This window comes from Nycticebus coucang, chromosome 16, assembly GCF_027406575.1.
Source record: "Nycticebus coucang isolate mNycCou1 chromosome 16, mNycCou1.pri, whole genome shotgun sequence".
Taxonomy (NCBI): Eukaryota; Metazoa; Chordata; class Mammalia; order Primates; family Lorisidae; genus Nycticebus; species Nycticebus coucang.
Window position 1 is genome coordinate 78,873,796 of NC_069795.1, and position 18,610 is coordinate 78,892,405.

The following is an 18,610-nucleotide window of genomic DNA, read 5'->3' on the forward strand; positions in this document are numbered from 1 at the left end:
CTCCTATGCTATTTGTACAAATAAACCTACGACAGGAAAAATTAAATTAAATTAAAAATCTAGAGCTTTCCTTGATGGAATATCAAGGTTGTGGGTAGTGGTGGCCAGGTATTAAGAGAATCAAGACTTACCTTGTAGGGAAAACATGTCCTTTTTTTTTTTTTTCCTCTCAACATCCATCAGTTCCTTTAGCCCTTCTAAGCATCATGAAGTTAAGTGGATTTCAGCCATCAGGTAAAGTGATGAACTTGAAGTGGGGAAAGTACAGAAAACTTCACAAGATCATAGAGTAAGTTGATGACTGCTGTGGTCGGAATATGATTTATCCTCACCAAAATTCATGCTGAGGCTTAGTCCCCAGTGTAAGGTGTTGAGAAGTAGTGGGACCTTTAAGAGGCATTTGGGGCATGAGGGAGCCACCTCAGGAAGGGATTAATGAGTCTCCCAGAAGTAAGTTCTCACTCTCCCAGGACCAGATGAATCACCCTGAGAGCAGGTTGTTACAAAGCCAGGCTGCTTGTTTCACTTTTTGCACAGGCTGGTTCCCCTGGCGCTTCTCTGCCACGTTTTAACACAGCACAAGGCCATCCCCAGAAGCTGCCAGATGCAGCTGGCCAATCTTGAACTATCAGCCCGTAGAATGATAAGTTGTATAAACCTCTTTTCTTTGTAAATTACCCACAGGTACTCGGTTACAGCAACACAAAAGGGACTAAGACAGAAATCTTCCCAAGTAAACACAGTAAATTGATGACAGAGTTTTAAATGGAGCCCAGGATCCTAACAGTCCGGCCACCTGCTTCAACCACGATACCCTACACACCCACAATGGGATTAAGATTTGAAAATGCCATTACTTTTCTCTTAGAATTTATCAATATTTCTCTATAGCAGGTAAACTAGATGGATATAGACTTGTTTTGCTGTTACAAACATCAAAGGGTTTTGAGTCCTAGCCACAAACCCTTCCTCCAAATAATGCATTTTACAAGAACATTGGCAGGAAGCAACACGACCTCCCGAAGAGAAAGCTGTTGATCTGCTGGCCTGTCTCCCTCCACAAGCTGGGATCTATGTCCACCGTTGGCCGGCCACTCCTGCAGGGCTTCTCAGATTGCTGCAGCCCTGCCTTCTTCAGAAGGACAATGCCCGAGGTTGTGCTGCCTCTGCTGGCAGGAAATGCCTATGAACGGTGACATGGCCTTCTGCCAAGGAGAATAAGTATTATGATTCTCTTGCTAATTTTTTGTTTTGACAAACTCTGAACCGTGGTGAAAAACCATTATCTTTAGTTTCTGGGCAGCTGCTGGACCCCTGAGGAGGCTGGGAAAGGAACTGATTCACTTCCTGAGGGCCAGCCAAGTGCAGGGCCTGTAGAAGGTGCCAGGAGAACCTGGGAGGGGTCCTACTGACAAGGAGGAAATTGGTTAGAAGCTATGTGTTCTCGGCCTGGTGAGGTAGCTCATACCTGTAATCCTAGCACTTTGGAAGGCCAAGGCAGGTGGATCGCCGGAGCTCAGGAGTTCAAGACCAGCCTGAGCAAGAGACCCCATCTCTACTAAAAATAGAAAAATCAGCCAGATATTGTGGCTGGCACCTGCAGTCCCAGCTACTTGGGAGGCTGAGGCAAGAGGATCACTTGAGCCCAAGAGTTTGCGGTTGCTGTGAGCTAGGATGCCATAGCACTTTACCATGTGACACAGTGAAAAAAAAAAAAAAAAAGACGTGAGCTAGGTGTGGTGGCTCACACCTATAATCCTAGCGCTCTGGAAGGCCAAGGCAGGTGAATTGCCTGAGCTCACAGGTTTAAGACCAGCCTGAGCCAGAGCGAGACCTCATCTCTAAAAGAGCCAGGCATTGTGAGGGGCGCCTGTAGTCCCAGCAACTCGGGAGGCTGAGGCAAGAGAATCGCTTGAGCCCAAGAGTTTGAGGTTGTTGTGAGCTAAGAAGCCACAGCACTCTATTGAGGGTGACAAAGTAAGACTCTGTCTCAAAAAAAAAAAAAAAAAGAGAGAAAAAATTTAAAAACATACATGTTCCCTACAAGATATGTCCTGATTTTCTCACTACCTGGCCACCAACTGTCTCTTTCGCCTGACCTCCGGCCCATTCTGCAGTACCTCTGTATCCTCCTCCTGCCTCCCAGATGGCCTCTTGCAGGGCTGCAGCCACAGCCTCCTTGCCAAAAGCATTCTCCAAAACCCACTCATGCATTATTTCTCAAAAGACTTCCTAACACACACCTACTTACAATGATAGGTGTCAATAAAGCACTTTAAATATGCTCCTATATAATATGCATCACGTTTTTATGGCCTATTTAAAAATCAGTGTACTTATCCAGCAAATATTAGTATTTTCCTTATTATGTGCCCCTGAGCTAGGGGCTGAGGATACAGGTATGAACTAAGCAACCCCGAACAACCCTGGCTGCAGAATGCTCACAGCCTGGCGGGATGACAACACTCATCATTCTAAGAAGTGTCCTAGCAGAGGAGGAGGAAAGCAGGCCCAGGTGCTTGGGCCCCACAGAACAGGACACTGAGTGGCCTTGGTGAAGAAGCTGCGGTGAGGAGCTCTAGAGGGAAAACCAAGGGTGTGGATTGATCGATTGATTTTGAAACAGTCTCTCTCTGTTGCCCAGCCTGGAGTGCAGTGGTGCAATCGCAGCTCCCTGTAACCTCAAACTCTTGGCTCAAGTGATCTTCCCATCTCAGTCTCCAAGCAGCTTCTTAGTAGTATAGGTGCATGACGCCACACCTGGCTGATTTTTATATTTTTTGTAGAGACAAGCTCTCACTATGTTGCCCGGGCTGGTCTTGAACTCCAGACCTCAAGTGATCCTTTTGACTCTGCCTCCCAAAGTGTTGAGATTACAGGCATGATCCATTATGCTCAGCCAAGAGTTCAGTTTCAGCATGTTTAATTAGACACATCAGCAGAGCTACTGAGCAGGTGACTGCATATGTGAATCCAAAGTTTCAGAGGCAGAGGGAGGTGTGACCTGGAGCTCCACACATTCACGAGGCTCAGGCATGGGGATAGCAGCTAAACCTAGGAACAGATGAGATTCCCCAAGAGATGGTAGGTGGGGAACAGAAGAGACCCAGAAACTAAGCCATGTGTCCCCCCCATGCTTGGAACTTCCTCATTTTATAGGTAAGAACACACAGATGCAGAGAGGGCCAGTGCTTTGCCCCATGTCACGGCACAGCTACAACAGGCAAGAGGGAGGATTCCAGTCCAAGGTTTGCAGGCGCCAAATCCCACACTCTTACCACTGTGTCTCCCTAACAGCCAGCTTGTCCAGTGACAAGGAGTAGCTCCTCCATGGAGGGCCATCTCCATAACCCAGTGCTTCTTTTTTTGTCTTTTTTTGAGATAGAGTCTCACCATGTCACCCTCAGTAGAGTGCTGTGGCATCACAGCTCACAGCAACCTCCAACTCTGGGGCTTAAGTGATTCTTTTGCCCAGCCTTCCAAGTAGCTGGGAGTAGCCACCACAATGCCTGGCTATTTTGTTTTTATTGTGGTTGTCATTGTTGTTTTAGCTGGCCTGGGCCAGGCTCGAACCCGCCACCCCCGGTGTATGTGGCCGGTGCCCGACTCACTGAGCTACAGGCGCTGAGCTAACCCAGTACTTCTTACATAAATCTAAGGAAGCTTGTGGAAATGCAGTGTAGTAGGAATAACAGCCCCTGAAGATATCAGGTCGTAATCCCTGGGACCTGCAAATGTTACCTTACATGATGGAAAAAGAGAGTTTTTGCTGGTGTGATTCAGTTAAGGATCTCAATATGCAGAGATTGTCCTGGGTTTTCTGAATGTCTCAATGCTGTCACAAGTGTCCTTATATGAAAGATGCAGAGGGAGGTATGTCATACACAGAAGAGAGGGTGATATGACAAGGAGGCAGAGAGTGACAGGGTGACACAGTCAAGGGAAGAAGGGCTGGCAGCCAGCGGAAGCTGCAAGAGACAAGACAACGAGTAAGTTATGCCCCTGCGACCCCCAGAAGGAGCAGAGCCAGCTGACATGCTGATTCTGGTGCAATGAAATGGATTCCAAACCTCTGGCCTCCAGAACGGCAAGGGAATTAATTTCTATGATTTTAAGCCACGAATTTGTGCTAACTTGTTACAGCAGCCACAGGAAGCTAATCCAGGATGATTCCAAGGACATCCTGTGAAGAGTTGGATTTAGTACATCTGCTGTTTTTGGTTTTTTGTTTGTTTGTTTTTGAGACAGTCTCACTATGTCACCCTGGTAGAGTGCTGTGGTATCACAGCTCACAGCATCCTCAAACTCTTGGGCTCAGCCTCCCAAGTAGCTGGACTACAGGTGCCTGCCACAGTGCCTAGCCATTTTTTGTTGTAGTTGTCATTGTTGTTTAGCTGGCCCAGGCCAGGTTCGAACCCACCAACTTCAGTGTATGTGGCTGGCCCAGTAACCAGCTACGGGTGCTGAGCTACGTCTGCTGTTTTGACAGGCCGTCAGAGTGATTCTGATACCCACAATCCACGGACCACACTGCCTGGGCCACTCAGGAAAGGACATAAACCCTTAAACTAGGGGTTTTTAGTCTGTGCTCCATTCCTCCATTGAATCCATAGTTGAATTTCGGGGGGTAGGGAGGTCCATACATTTCCTTAAATTGTATGGGAAATTGTGTGTGGGTGTGCATGACATTAGTATTTTTCAAGAGTGAGAGATTCTCAAAATGGTCACGGAGAAGGTTAAGAACGAACTACTGTTCTAAGCACAACTTTTTTTTTGTTTGTTTGTTTTTGAGACAGAGCCTCAAGCTGTCACCCTGGGTAGAATGCTGTGGCATCACAGCTCACAGCAACCTCCAACTCCTGGGCTTAAGTGATTTTCTTGCCTCAGACTCCTAAGTAGCTGCGACTGCAGGAGCCTGGCACACACACCCAGCTATTTTTTGGTTGTAGTTGTCATTGTTGTTTGGCAGGCCTGGGCTGGATTCGAATCCGCCAGCTCTGGTGTATGTGGCTGGCACCTTAGCGGCTTGAGCTACAGGCGCTGAGCCTAAGCACAACTTGCTGAGGTGTGTCTGGTCCAGGGTGCGTGGGGAGGAATGAAGCAGTAAATTAGGCCCAGCATCTGAGGGCTTATGCTGGGCCTGGGGAGAGAGAGGAGCTGTAACAAAGAGCGAACCAGGTTAAGAGGAGCTCTTAAAGTCTCTACAAAACTGAAGCACAGGTAGCCCTGCCCTGGGACCTGGTGAGAGGGTGACATAAGACATTTCTCTACTTTAGCAAGATAGCCAGTGAATAGATTATCTTTTGGGAACAGTAGGTAGACAACCTCATCAGAGGAGCCAGCATCTAAGTAATCCTAGGTCAGTATCTGACAGAGATAATAGTAGAGATGACCATTTATAAGCACCTTGACCACCCCAGAACCCCCAAGGAAACAGAAGGCAGGGATGTCAGACTGGGATTCCTTCAGTGTGTGGTTGATGGTTCACTGTGGGGTTTATGGACTATGAGAAACTTGGGTTATGCATTTTTTCCTTTTAATTTTAACCCTTGAATCATTCCCTATTGGTACTCATTTTATATCACTTCATTCTTTTTTTTTTTTGTAGAGACAGAGTCTCACTTTATCGCCCTCGGTAGACTGCCATGGCATCACAGCTCACAGTAACCTCCAGCTCTTGGGCTTAGGCAATTCTCTTGCCTCAGCCTCCTGAGTAGCTGGGACGACAGGCACCTACCACAACGCCTGGCTATATTTTGTTGCAGTTTGGCTGGGGCTGGGTTTGAACCCACCACCCTCGGGGCCAGCGCCCTACTCACTGAGCAACAGGCACTGCCCTATATCACTTCATTCTTAATGGTTTTATTATTTTAATTTTGGCCCTTTTGGCAAATAATGTATTTTAATTTTGCCTTTGTTTGTTCAGTTGCTTGCTTCCTGTCACTCCTGCTGGACTGTCACAAAGTTAGGGACCAGGTCTGTTTCTCTCAACAACGTGTCCCCAGCTCCTAGCACAACACCTATCTTCCATTTGAGCTGCTATCACAAAATACCTTAAACTGGGTGGCTCATAAACAACATAAATTTGTTTCTTACAGTTCTAGAAGTTAGGAAGTCCAAGATCAAGGTGCCAGCAGATTTGGTGTCTGCTGAGGGCCTGCCTTCTAGTTCATGGACAACTGCCTTCCATGTGCCTCTGCCCTCATGACCTAATCACCTCCTAACAGCCCTACCTCCTAATACCATTAAATTAGTGATTAGGTTTCAACAAATGGAATTCCAGGGGACAAACATATGGAATTTGAAGTGACAAACATATGGAATTTGAGGGGACAAACATTCAAACCATAGCAATGCCTGACATGTAGTATTTCATTCTCCTATGAGTGGTCACACTTTTAAAGATGAATGAGCCGGGGCGGCACCTGTGGTGGGTTCAAACCCAGCCCCTGCCAAAAACTGCAAAACAAACAAACAAAAAAAAAATGATTGAATGGTGTAGCCACTTTGGAAAACAATTTGGCAGTTCCTCAACAGGTTAAAAATAAAGTTACCATACGACCTAGAAATTCCACTCTTAAGTATATACCCAAGAGAAATAGAAACCTATGTCCACACTAAAACTTGTACAGAAATGTTCATAGCAACATTATTCATAATAGTGAAAAACTGAAAATAACCCAAATGTCCATCAACTTATAACAGATAAATAAAATAAATGCTATGTCCATACAATGTATTATTATTCAGTCATAAAAAGTAATTAAGTACTAATACATGTAACATCTATGAACCTTAAAAATATTGCATTAAGTGAGAGAAGTCAGCTACAAAAAGGTTACAATACTGGATGAGTCCATTTATATGGAATTTCCAAAATAGGGAAATCCAAAGAGACAGAAAAGTGCAGCTGGGAGTGTTGAAGGGGAACGGACAGAAACTGCTAATGAATAGGGTTGGGGGGGGCGGTGGTGGTGATGAAAATGTTCTAAAATTAGATAGTGATGTCGTTTGCACAACTCTATGGATACCCTAAAAACCACCTAATTGTACACTTTAAAAGGGTGAAATTTACGGCATATAAACGATGTCTTCATGAAGCTGGTTTTTTTTTAAGTGAAAAAAATGAAAAAAAAAAAAAACAAAGACAGTCATGTATCATTTACTAAAAGCTTTCAGCAAACTTATTAAAATCCACAAAGAATTTTAAAGTAATAACAATGGTTTGTTTTCAAGAAAAGCGGCCCTGCCTACCTGAATTGCGCAGCAGCGTGGCTGAAAGGGAGGGTTCAGAGTCCAATGATAACCGGACACCCGGGCTTCGGGGACCCGGTGGCTACTTCAGAAAGGAGAGTGAGAGGCAGATACAGGGGTATTAGTTCACCCGTATGTCCGTCTCTTTCCTGGCTTCCCACCCAACCCTCTGCACTGTCCCTGGGTCGCGATCGCCTCGGGATCCCCCGTTCCCAGGGGTTTCAGCCGCGCAACGGTGCGTATTGTTTGGCTGGGGAAATGGGGTGAATTAACCAAGGGACAGTGTGCTTTCTAGTGACCCGGCAGGGACTCCAGAGCCCAGCGGCCCGCCCCACGCTGATCGCGGGATTTGGGCGGTGGGCGGTGGGCCCGGCACAGCGGCGGCGGGGAGCGGGCGCCGCAGCTGCCTCCGGGGCGGGGGCCGACGCCTTTGTGCCGAGGCCGCTCCCGGCTCCCGCCGCTGGGGGGCGGCCTGCGCCCCGCCAACGCCGACAATAGCGGGAACGGTGGGCGCCGCGCGGGCCCGGAAACTTTTCCCTGGCGCTTTCGCCGCCGCTTCCCGCCCCGGAGCGCTGAGGGGGACGCGCCCATCTGCGCCCGCGGCCGGTGCGCTTCGCCGGGGCCGCTGCGGCGGAACTGAGCCCAGAGAAGGGGGCGCGGGGCAGCAGCGCCCGGGGCAGCCCGCGGCGGGGGAGGCTGCGCCCGGGACCCCGACCACACGCGAGGCTTGGGCGCCCGGCCGGGAGCAGCACCGCGCCATGGGAGAGGCGCCCAGCCCCGCGCCCGCGCTCTGGGACTGGGACTACCTGAACCGCTGCTTCGCCCGCCACCGCGTCTGCATCTCCTTTGGCCTGTGGATCTGCGCCTCCTCCTGCTGGATCGCCGCCCACGCGCTGTAATGGGGCCCGAGACCCGCGGCGCGAGGGGGGTGGCGGGTGGGTCTGCGGGGAAGTGGGCCCTGAGCCCCAGGTACTCCCGCTGGGAAACCTAGAGGAAAGGGCAGAACGGGGGGATGGAGGAAGCAACCCCGTTCCAGGATCAGATCTAACATTTCTCTGTAGACTGAAGTCGGACACTTCTTTCCGGATTCCATGCATGGGGAAGCTGGGCTGTGAGCCAACAGGAGACGGCAGGGTGGTGCAGTGGATGGGGCCCTGGCAGGACACCGCGAGTCCTGTGTTGTTGTCAGCCCTTCCCCCATTGATCCGTGGTGTGAGCTGGGCAAGTCCTAAAGCCTCTGTCTCTGCCTCATGTGAATGGGGGTGATACCTGGAAGTATGGATGAGGTGAAAGAGTCAGGACCGGTAAGCACTTAGTAAGTGCTCATTAAACATCATTTGTATTGCTCCACTTCTGCCATCAACCCTTGGGGACCTTGGCAAGTCACTCCATGCTTTTGCCCAATTTACCCCAGATCCTCTTAACTGGAAGAGGGGTGATGATGATCTGATTCTGGCCACAGTCTTTGCCTTGATCTTCAAGCATCTGGAGTGATTTGCCCAGGTGGACACCATGGTTAGAAGAGTGAAGTCTCCAGGTCTTCAGCCGCCCTGTCCTAGGCACAGAAATCCACAAGCAGGGCCAAGTATGGTGCCACCCAAGTATTCCCTGGCACCAGAGAAAGGACCAGCAGTCCTGGGGGGAGGCTGAAACTGACTCACTTTAGCTCAATGGAGATTCCCCTCAGGCTTCCATGGTGCTGCATAAATTCTGCAGCCCCACCACCCGGTGACTGGAATACCAATAAAGAGGCACTCAGAACATTTACTGTGGGTTCAGTGTTGCATTCATTAACTGTGTGCAGTCCCTGCCACAACCCCATGACATGGATACTGTTATTACCCCCACTTTCAGTGAGGGTCCACGAGGTTCTGAGTGACATGTGGGCTGGGTTAAGGTCAGCCCAAGTCCTTGGACCTGAGATCTGGGGTTGTGGCTGAGAACAACAGGGTTCAGAGCAAACCTCCACAGTGAAGCCAAAGCCTCACTGTTAAGCTACCTCATCTCCACAGGCCTCAGTTTTTCCTCTCTCAAATGGGAGGAGGGTTGAAATAAATTTTTTCTACTTTGGATCCAACTCTTTGAGAATCTCTAAGAGTCTCTGCTTTTTGGTCTTGAATTATGTTCAGGAGCCCAGGGCCCGGATTAAAGGTAGATGTTCCCATCGTGAGCGTCAGGCTTGGCTGCAGGTTGGGAAGTATGCAGGAGCCCCAAATCTATCCTCATCCATGTCTGTCTCTCTATTCTGAAGCTCAGAACCATCCAAACCATCCTGAGGGTGTGGAGTGAGGACCACTCTCTGGTTTAAGGAAATGAAACCAGACCTGGAGTTGTGCCTCAGTTTCTCCTTATAAATGCAGTAGGGAGACATCTAAAACAAAACATTTCCAAGAACCCGTCCATGCAGAGAGAGTGTACTTTGTCATCTCTAACCTGTCATGTTCCTGGGTGGCTGCAGAATGGAGGAGGGCCACAGGGAGAGAAGCTACGGTGGTGCTGGGGCAAGGCAGCCCAAGGTGCCTACTCGCAGGAGTTTGCCTCTCTGCGGATGAAGAACAAACTCGGCACTAGGCCACCCCACTGCATGAACAGTCTAAAAAAATTTCACCTTAATTTTAGAGAAACAAGTTGCCTTTTAAAGATAGGCAGTTAACCCTGCTCTGCAGTTTACTTCAGTGGTGGGTTATGTTTCTAACTCTCCTGCTTCTATTTCAAAAAATAAAACCTGACAGCTAGTTTTTCAGTACTGAACAGGTGGGTTGTTAGATGGCGTCAGCCTGATTTGGAGGAGAAAGGTAATTCTTCCTACAGAGGAGGGTGTTTCCACATCTCCTGAGGTCTAGCTGCTGCCTCAGGCTTGTAGACCAGAGGCTCACAGTCTTTTGATCTCTTCTGTCTGTAAACTAAGTTGCAAAGCACCTGCTAAATAACGGGAGGAAGATGTGCTCCATAAGGAGGCAAGGTCACAGTTATCCTTTACAGACACCTGTTTGGGCCTATCCCCAAACTCATGACTCCTGTGTTCTGTCTGCACCCCTGTCACCCTAGGCTTCTCTATCTGAGATGTGCAAAGAAGTCTGGACAGGGCCAGTCGGCACTGTGTGCTGCGTGCTGCCTCCTGACCAGTCTGTGCAACACCATCGGGGCTATTCTAGCCAGACAGCTCACCATCCAGGTATGTGGGGGACAGTGCTCAGCCCAGCACAGGCCTCCTTTGTCTGCTGCAGCCATGGTGACTTCTGTCTCGTTCCTTTAGCATGAGTCTGTGCCTTTGAAGCTCTTCCTGCCCTCGAATGCTCCTGTTCCCATTGTCCACATGATGGCTCACTGCTCACTCCTGGTCTTTGCTCAAAAGCCACCTTCTCAGCTCGGCGCCTGTGGCTCAAATGGCTAAGGCGCCAGCCATATATACCTGAGCTGGCAGGTTCAAATCCAGCCCGGCCCGCCGAACAACCATGACGGCTGCAACCAAAAAATAGCTGGGTGTTGTGGTAGGCGCCTGTAGTGTCAGTACTTGGGAGGCAGAGACAGAATCGCTTGAGCCCAGGAGTTTGAGGTTGCTGTGAGCTGTGATGCCACAGCACTCTACCCAGGGCAACAGCTTGAGGCTCTGTCTCAAAAAAAATGAAAAAAGCTACCTTCTCAGTAAGGCCTCCCCTGTTTAAAATGGTGACCTCCCTCTTTCATCAGCTTAACCCCTAAGACATCACATACTTTGCTTATTATGTTTATTGTTACGTTACTTGTATGCTAACCCCACCAGACCATCAGCTCTACTGATGGATTTATCTACTACATGTCCCCATTACTTAAAACAGCACTCGGCACCTAGTAAATGCTTAGTAAGAATCACTGTCACTGAGTCCTGAGTTCAGCTCCAGCTCATACACAGGTGGCTAAGAGTCCTTTCCCAGGGGATGATCTGGGCTTTGGGGTGAGTGAGGAGTTGTTTCAAATTTCCCAAAAGTCTGAGTCCTCAAACAAACCTGTGTAGAAGGCTCCTCTCCCAAAACATACAACCCAAAGAGAACCTACTGGGCCCACTGTCAGGGGCCACTCATGGGGCTGCTCCTGGCGTCCAGGTAGAAATGAAGCGGGACCACCTAGTGGTCAGGGTACAGATTCTGAGTGTTCTAGACCCTGCTTTGAACAGTGTCATCTCAGAAGCAAATTACCTTTCATTTTGCGTGCCCATTATGTTATAGAAGTTGACAAGGCCCCCCAGCTCAAATAGCCCACTATTTCATATACTGTTATTAATGGGCATATGCAATGACTTGAGATCTGTCATTTAAACACTCTGTCACCTCTTCAATCAAAAGAGATGATAATAGACTTTTCTCAGGATTGGTGGGAGGCATCATAGGACTAATATATATGGAAACACTATATCACTATAACCCATGGTAGAGGGGATCCCAGGAAGACAGGCACTGTAGTTGCCGAAAAAAAGGTGTTTGAGCACCAAGACTATTTCTGTTTGCTCCCAGGTTTTCACTGGTGCCTACTTAGCCGCCATTGACTTGCTGAACTTTATATTCATTCTATTCCCAGTCTGTGGACCCGAAGTCAAGTCCAGTTCAGGTGAGCGTGTGGCTGTCTGTTCCTGTCTTCATTCATCTGTTTGTTCATCGATACACTGAGTGCCTTACTCCTTGTCATGCTCCAAGCTGGCCCCAGCTAGGCGCAGACTAATGAGTAAGGTCCCTGATCTCAGCCAGATGAGGGAGAAGGTGGTGAACAATCATCAGAGCTGCTAGTTCTGAGATGTGTGCATACCATTTGCAACCAAAGGGATGGAAGGGGCTGCAGGTGTCAGGCAGGCACAGGGCATTGGACTGGCTGGGAGCATTCCAGGCAAACAGAACAGCATGGGGGAAAGCCAAGTGCATGGCTTTAGGGGATGAACACTGATATATCAGCGTGCAAGTGCAGGGTGGCCAACTGAAGCCCCACAGTTTCTGGAATGGATGTCCACACTAGGTATGGAGCATCACAGGCAGAGCAGGGGCTGGAAGTAAATGAGACAGGCTGAGTAGCCTGAGTATATGAGACTAGGAGTTCCCAGGAAGGCACAAGAGTGTGCTTGCACCTTTGTTGAAAAAAGAGGGAATGCTTGTGTCAGTGGGTAAGGTAGCATGCCTTCAGCTGCTCAGTGCTGCCTCAGGGAGAAATGTTCTTACCAGAATTGCTCAGAGGAGTATCAATCTCATATCTGAAGGAATCTGTCAAAGATGCTCCTTACTGCTGTTTGTTCTGCTCAGTTTAGGCGCCTCGGCATGAACACAGTCATTCACGGACGCATTCCTGAAGTGGGAGCACTTCTGCTCTGTGGAGATTATAGAAACCACTAGGGCATCTCCTGTCTTTGGGAGTTCTAGTCTAGGAGAGGTGCTGCTGTCTGCGCACAGATACATATGACAAAGATAATGTCATCCCTGCCTTAGAAGGGAGAACAGTGCCATTCGTGGGGGGTTGGGAGAAAAGGCTTCTTAAAGAGGTGGCATGACCTTGGCTCTGGCATTGGTGGAGTCAACACCAGTCTTCCCGTGCAGCTATCGGAGGAGTTCTGGATTCTAAGGGCCATATAGGGTCTTTGTGTCTGTTGCAGATCGTGGTGCCCGAGACAGGAAGAGGAGGCAGCGGCTCAGGGCCAGTGTATTTGCCCTGGCCCTGCCACTGAGCCTGGGCCCATGCTGGGTTCTCTGGGCCACTGTCCCAAAGGCTTCAGTGCCCGTCCGGGGGGCACAGAGGAGATTGCTGGCGAGCCTGCTACAGGTGAGGCTGAGCCACCAGGGGAGGATGTGGGGTGGTGAATGCCCTGGGGGTGGGAGCCAAAACTTAGCGATTTCCATTGTCTGGAGAAACCTTCTAAAAGCAGAAAAGGACTCCTCAGATTCGGCTATTTCTTGGGACAAGAGACAGTCTCTGTAGAGTGCTAACAGCATATCACCTCTTCTTACAGGAAAATACTGAACTCCTTGGCTACCTGCTGGGCAGCATCGCTGCCGTGGGCTCCTGGGCTTCCCAGATCCCCCCACTCTCCAGAATCGTGAGGCTGGGGCAGGGCTGGGGTTGTGGGTCATGGGGCAGGCAGCCTGGAAGCTCTAGGTCGTGGGGCAGAGCTGTGGTGTCACTGTGTGTGAAAATGAGAAAGGGGTATGTGTGGAGAGCGGACAGCTGGCCCAGGCATCCTATGGACTGCCACAGCCTCCAGGGAAATCCCATTGAGTTCTTGGCCATTTCCTGTCACCAGTAAGAGGCAGGCTCTCAGGACAGAGCCTGGGGCTGCATAAACAAGACCATTAGAGAGTCTTGTTTTAGCGCTGGACACAGTCAGGTCCTGCCATTCTGGCAGATCGAGTGTCTCGTTGGCAGGTATTTTCCAAGTATCCAGAGTAAAGGCAACCCTGTGTTGGCCAGTGCTGTGGGGGATACAGATGGGAGCTTAGATATATTCTCACCTTTGGGGCATCCACAATCCCACGGAAAACATAGACATGTGAAACAGGGTCTCTTAATGCTCTGAGACAGAAACAAATGTTGGGGGTTTTAGAAGAGAGAGAGAAGGCTCTGCTGCTATTCAAATAAGCGAGGCTGAAAGCTGTTTGCACTGCTGACCGCAGAGTGGTGGGGAGGCGTCATGTTGGTGTAGAGATAACAGTGGGATTCGATGGGGGCAGAGGAGAGCACATAGGAAAAGCACCCTGCACAATGGCTCTGGGGACAGCAGCTCACTGTGGACACGTGGAACTCTGCAGACAACTCAGACAGCTGTTCTTGTCTCACTGACAACAACAGGAATGGTGGCCACTCTTAACACCATGAAATGTAACAGGCCCATCTTTCAGTCTAAAAAGAATCACCTGCCCAAGAGCATCATGGTTCCATAGCAGTTCCTAGGGCACAGGATTTGGGGAAGGCAAATGGTCAGTGGTGGTTTGTGTGAAGCTTCAGCCTGTACCAGGCTGCCAGAAACCTCCCAGACCCACACCTCAGCAGCAGGTGCCCATCTGCAGATTGAAGAAGGGAATGGGGAGCTCTGGGCTGGCTCAGCAGCCCCCTGAAGAGGCCCTGAGCTGTCACATGAGGACCTTTGAAGGGTCTGTTACAGTGCCTTGACCCCCAGTAATTGCTCCTCAGGGCTGCCATAACAAAGTACTACAAATTTTGAACAGCAGAAATTTCTCACATTGTGGCACTAAAGGCCAGAGCCCCAAGATCCAGGGCCATGCTCCCTCTGACGGCACTGGGGGACTGTCTGTCCCAGGTTTCTCTCCCAGCTCTGGCAGTGTCTTGGCTTGTGGCAGCACAACTCCAGGCTTCACACAGTGTTCTCCTGCGTGTGTCCCCACATGGCCACCCTGTAAACAGCTGAGTCATGGTCACTCTGCTAGAGGATGTGCCTGGGTGACAGGCTCAGAAAAGGAGTTATTTGTTCACCTTAGGGTGGAGGGAAAAGGGGAGGTGTCCCAGGGTTAAGGTTCTTAAGTATGAGTAGGAGTTCAACAGACAAAAGAAGCAACTTGAGCAGAAGCTAGAAGCTTAACAGAAATAGAGCCCTCAGGGACTGGCAATGGGCAGAGGGCTTGCCCCCAGACTGCCACACTATTGAGGACCCTGGGTCTCACGATCCGGTGTTCCTAACTGCCCAGCCCCTCCTCTCTCTGCCAGTGCCAGGGGAAGACGTTTTCCTCCATCCACCTGTGGACCCGGCTTCTGTCGGCCTTGGCTGGCCTCCTCTACGCCTCGGCCATTGTGGCCCATGACCGGCGGCCCGAGTACCTGCTGCGGGCCATACCCTGGTTCCTGACCTCCCTCGGCCGAGCTGCGCTGGACCTTGCCGTATCCACCCCAGGACTGGGGAGTTCGCCTGCTGCAGCCAGGGGAGGCCTATGTCTCCCCCCCACCCCTTCCAGTCACCTCCTCCCCGGCCCCCCGCTTCCCTCTTGCTACATGGATCTCTCCCAGCAGTCAAGGAAACTGGAGGCAGACAGACACAAGTGTAATGATTTGCAGTTTTGTGTTTTCCCTTTTTACATAAGAAGAAACTCTCTGAAACAGTAAGGGGGAGTGTGAAAGGCCCTGGCCCTGAGAGGAGAAGGCCCACGTTCCAGCCTCTGCTCAGCTCCCTGCCCGCGTCTCCTCCTGGGTGATGCCTGCCATCTTGGGAGCCTCTTCCCTTCAACCCTTGCCTTTCTCGCAGGCTGGGCAGGCAGGTGAGTCATTCCCTCCCTGCTGTCTGTGGTGGCGGGCCTGAGCAGGAGAGGCAGAGACAAAAGCTGACAAGCCCTGCCATTTGCCAGTAACTGCTGAGCATCTTCCTGGTCCCCGGGAGGTGTTGCCTGATGTGCTGACACCCAAGTGACCTTGTGTGAGCTTCAAGTGCACACAGTGGGCAGGAGGGAGGACTTCACTGGAGGCGCTGACAGTGAGCAGTGGCTGCTGTGTGGTGCTTGGTGTGTGTGAATAACTAATTACGTCAGCAAAGACCCTACTTCCAAGCGTGGTCACTCTCTGAGGTTCCAGGTAGACATTAATTTTCAGAGACACTATCTAACTCACTGCCTGTATACTGTCGTTATAAGCCGAATCCTTCGAGAAAGATGTTTTTCAAAACCAAACGCTTGTTAAGGTCAGGGTGTTGTTGGGTGCTGGGCCCTGGTGAGGCAGGAATGTAGAGAGAGTCAGACCTGGCTGTGTCCTCAGATCATCACTTCTGACTGGGGCAGAGCCAGGCAGGGTAGTACTGGGGAGGGCTGACTGGCCACAGGGTGGGTGAGGAGGCTAAGGGTGCACCGGGCGGCTGGGAGTGCTCTGCATCCGTCCACCTTAACTGCTGCCCCTGCTCAGATCATTTTCCTTTCGTGTGTGTTGAAAAGCAAGATAAGACGGGCCTTGGGATTTGTCGCTGAAGCCAAAGAGAGCCCTGACACCCAAGCCCTTTTGACCTGTGCAGAGAAAGAGGAAGAAAACCAGGAGGTGCAGAACAAGGACAAGGTCTCTGGCTGGAAAACTCTGGTCCCACCGACATGCGTACTGACCCGGAGTGGACAGGGGAGCGAGCCTCAGCAAGGGCTGGGCTTGGGAATGCTGAAAGTTTGTCTGCCTTCGGCCAGATGGTCACTTAAAAAAGCCACTGTTCAGGCTTGGCGCCTGTGGTTCAAGTGGCTTAGGCGCCAGCCACATACACCTGAGTTGGCAGGTTCAAATCCAGCCTGGGCCGGCCAAACAACAATGATAGCTGCAACCAAAAAAATAGCCAGGCGTTGTGGTGGGCACCTGTAGTCCCAGCTACTTGGGAGGCTGAGGCAAGAGAATCGCTTGAGCCCAGGAGTTGGAGGTTGCTGTGAGCTGTGATGCCACAGCACTCTACCGAGGGCGACAACTTAAGGTTCTGTCTCAAAAAACAAAACAAAAACAAAAAAAAGTCACTGTTCATGTCCAAAGCTAAGGTGACTCTGAATGCAGTGGGATCCTCCATTTTTCCATGTACAATTTTTTCTTTTCTTTTTTTTTTTTTTTGCAGTTGTTCCCGGGGCTGGGTTTGAACCCGCCACCCCCTGCATATGGGGCTGGTGCCCGACTCCTTTGAGCCACAGGTGCTGCCCCCACTTAATTTTTTTTAGTGTTTTTGATCACTTAATGAACTTAATCAGTAACAATCAACTTTTAGCAATGTAGACGAAACAGTCAGTTGCCCATGCTATTGAGTAATTTAATGAGATACATAAATCACGTACTTCATACTTTAATATATTAATTTTAAAATAATGCAATTGCCACTCACATTTCATTCAAAAATGTGTTCTCACTTTCACACACATCTTTTTTTTTTTGAGACAAGAGTCTTAAACTGTCACTCTGGATAGTGCGCCGTGACGACATCAGCTCACAGCAACCTCAAACTCTTGGGCTTAAGCGATTCTCTTGCCTCAGCCTCCCAAGTAACTAGGACTACAGGCGCCTGCCATATTTGTTGGTTGTGGTGGTGGTTGTTTGGCCGGCCCTGGCTGGATTCCAACCCGCCAGCTCTGGTGTATGTGGCTGGCGCCCTAGCAGCTGAGCTACAGGCGCCAAGCCTCATGCACATCTTTGACATCCAAAGGATCCCCACCACTTAGCACAGTGTCCCAGAGCCTATCATCATGCTAAGCTGTTTGTTACAGGCTTTGGGAATCTGCCTATGATGTTGTCTCTAGAAATTCATTTCAAACTACAAGGTCCCATTTGCTTTTTGTGGTCACTACAATGTAACTAGTTCCTCTATTGCTCTTTTTTTTTTTTTTTAGTTGATATTGCTAAAAAGCTGATCTTTAAAAGTGTTTACGGTAACAATCAACATGTACAAAAATGTCATACCATCAGTAAGAGTTTGTACGTGTAGGGCAAATGTGTTTGTCTTTTACTGACTTAAAAGGTGACATCTATAAGTAGACAGAACTTACTGTAATTGAGGCCATTTGTTTTCATAAAAGTTCTTGGTTCCAAATATTTGAGAAAATAGCTCATAATACAAGAAAGCTTGTTAGGACCAGAATGTAAGATAGTTTTTTAAGGTAATTATTTTAAGGAAAATATTCTCACCTGTTACCTGGGCTCTTCACTACCTCAAGTTCCTCCTGGAGGGGTAGGAATGAAGCCGTGAGTGAATTGCCCTGTGGCCAGGATAGGAAGGGGGAGGGTGCGTTTAGAATAAAAAAGAGAACTACTCCAGATGTCCTCCAAAAGGCTTAACAATGCAATCTGAGTTAATGAAATAGAAGAAAGTGGCATATATGACAAAGATAAACGCTTCTTATCCAAGTTCCCATGAAAGCCCTAGCGGGAAATTATTTTCATTTTATTCTAGCATCTGTTATGTAGTTATAGCCAAAAAGCTAAAATATTGAGAGAGTTCTGTGTGTCTTAGTATTCTGAAGAGAGAAGTAGAAGCCTTTAGAGCAGTGGTTCTCAACCTGTGGGAACTGGAACCAGTGGTTCTCAGCCACAGGAACTGTATTAAAGGGCCACAGCATTAGGAAGGTTGAGAACCACTGCTGTAGAGCATCTTCCATGACCCTTTACACTCATGGTTCTCAAAGTAGGCCTAGACCAGCATCACCTGGGAAACTTAGGAATACAAATTCTAGGCCTCCACCCAGACCTCCCAAATCTGAAACTGAGGATGTGGTCCAGCAATCTGTATTTATCAAGCCCACCGAGTACTTCTGTTGCATATTAAAGTTGAGAACTAATGCTTTACAAAAGCATTTATTTGGCACCTACTGCAGTGGTTCCTAAGCTTTGTTGGGTGTCCGAGAGGATGGGAAGCAGTCGCGGAGGGCTTCCTGGAGGAGGTGCTCTTTTAGGTGAG

The 18,610-nt window shown here is 49.4% G+C and overlaps 1 protein-coding gene across 8 annotated transcripts in view; it reads left to right on the top strand.

Annotated features, from left to right (window-relative positions):
• The first annotated feature begins 7,319 nt into the window (after positions 1 to 7,319).
• TMEM44 (transmembrane protein 44) overlaps positions 7,320 to 18,610 on the top strand; it is a 31,686-nt gene continuing 20,395 nt past the window's right edge. Inside the window, exons 1-7 of one of the 8 annotated variants that reach the window (XM_053564654.1) lie at positions 7,320 to 7,489; positions 10,303 to 10,429; positions 11,745 to 11,838; positions 12,866 to 13,032; positions 13,220 to 13,306; positions 14,929 to 15,099; positions 16,108 to 16,254. In XM_053564654.1, the coding sequence (XP_053420629.1) occupies positions 7,389 to 7,489; positions 10,303 to 10,429; positions 11,745 to 11,838; positions 12,866 to 13,032; positions 13,220 to 13,306; positions 14,929 to 15,099; positions 16,108 to 16,254 (894 nt within the window). In that variant the 5' untranslated portion in view covers positions 7,320 to 7,388. Of the gene's footprint in view, positions 7,490 to 7,625; positions 10,430 to 11,744; positions 11,839 to 12,865; positions 13,033 to 13,219; positions 13,307 to 14,928; positions 15,100 to 16,107; positions 16,255 to 18,610 lie in introns of those variants that run through there. The other 7 variants (XM_053564656.1, XM_053564658.1, XM_053564653.1 and 4 more) reach the window with 7 other exon arrangements.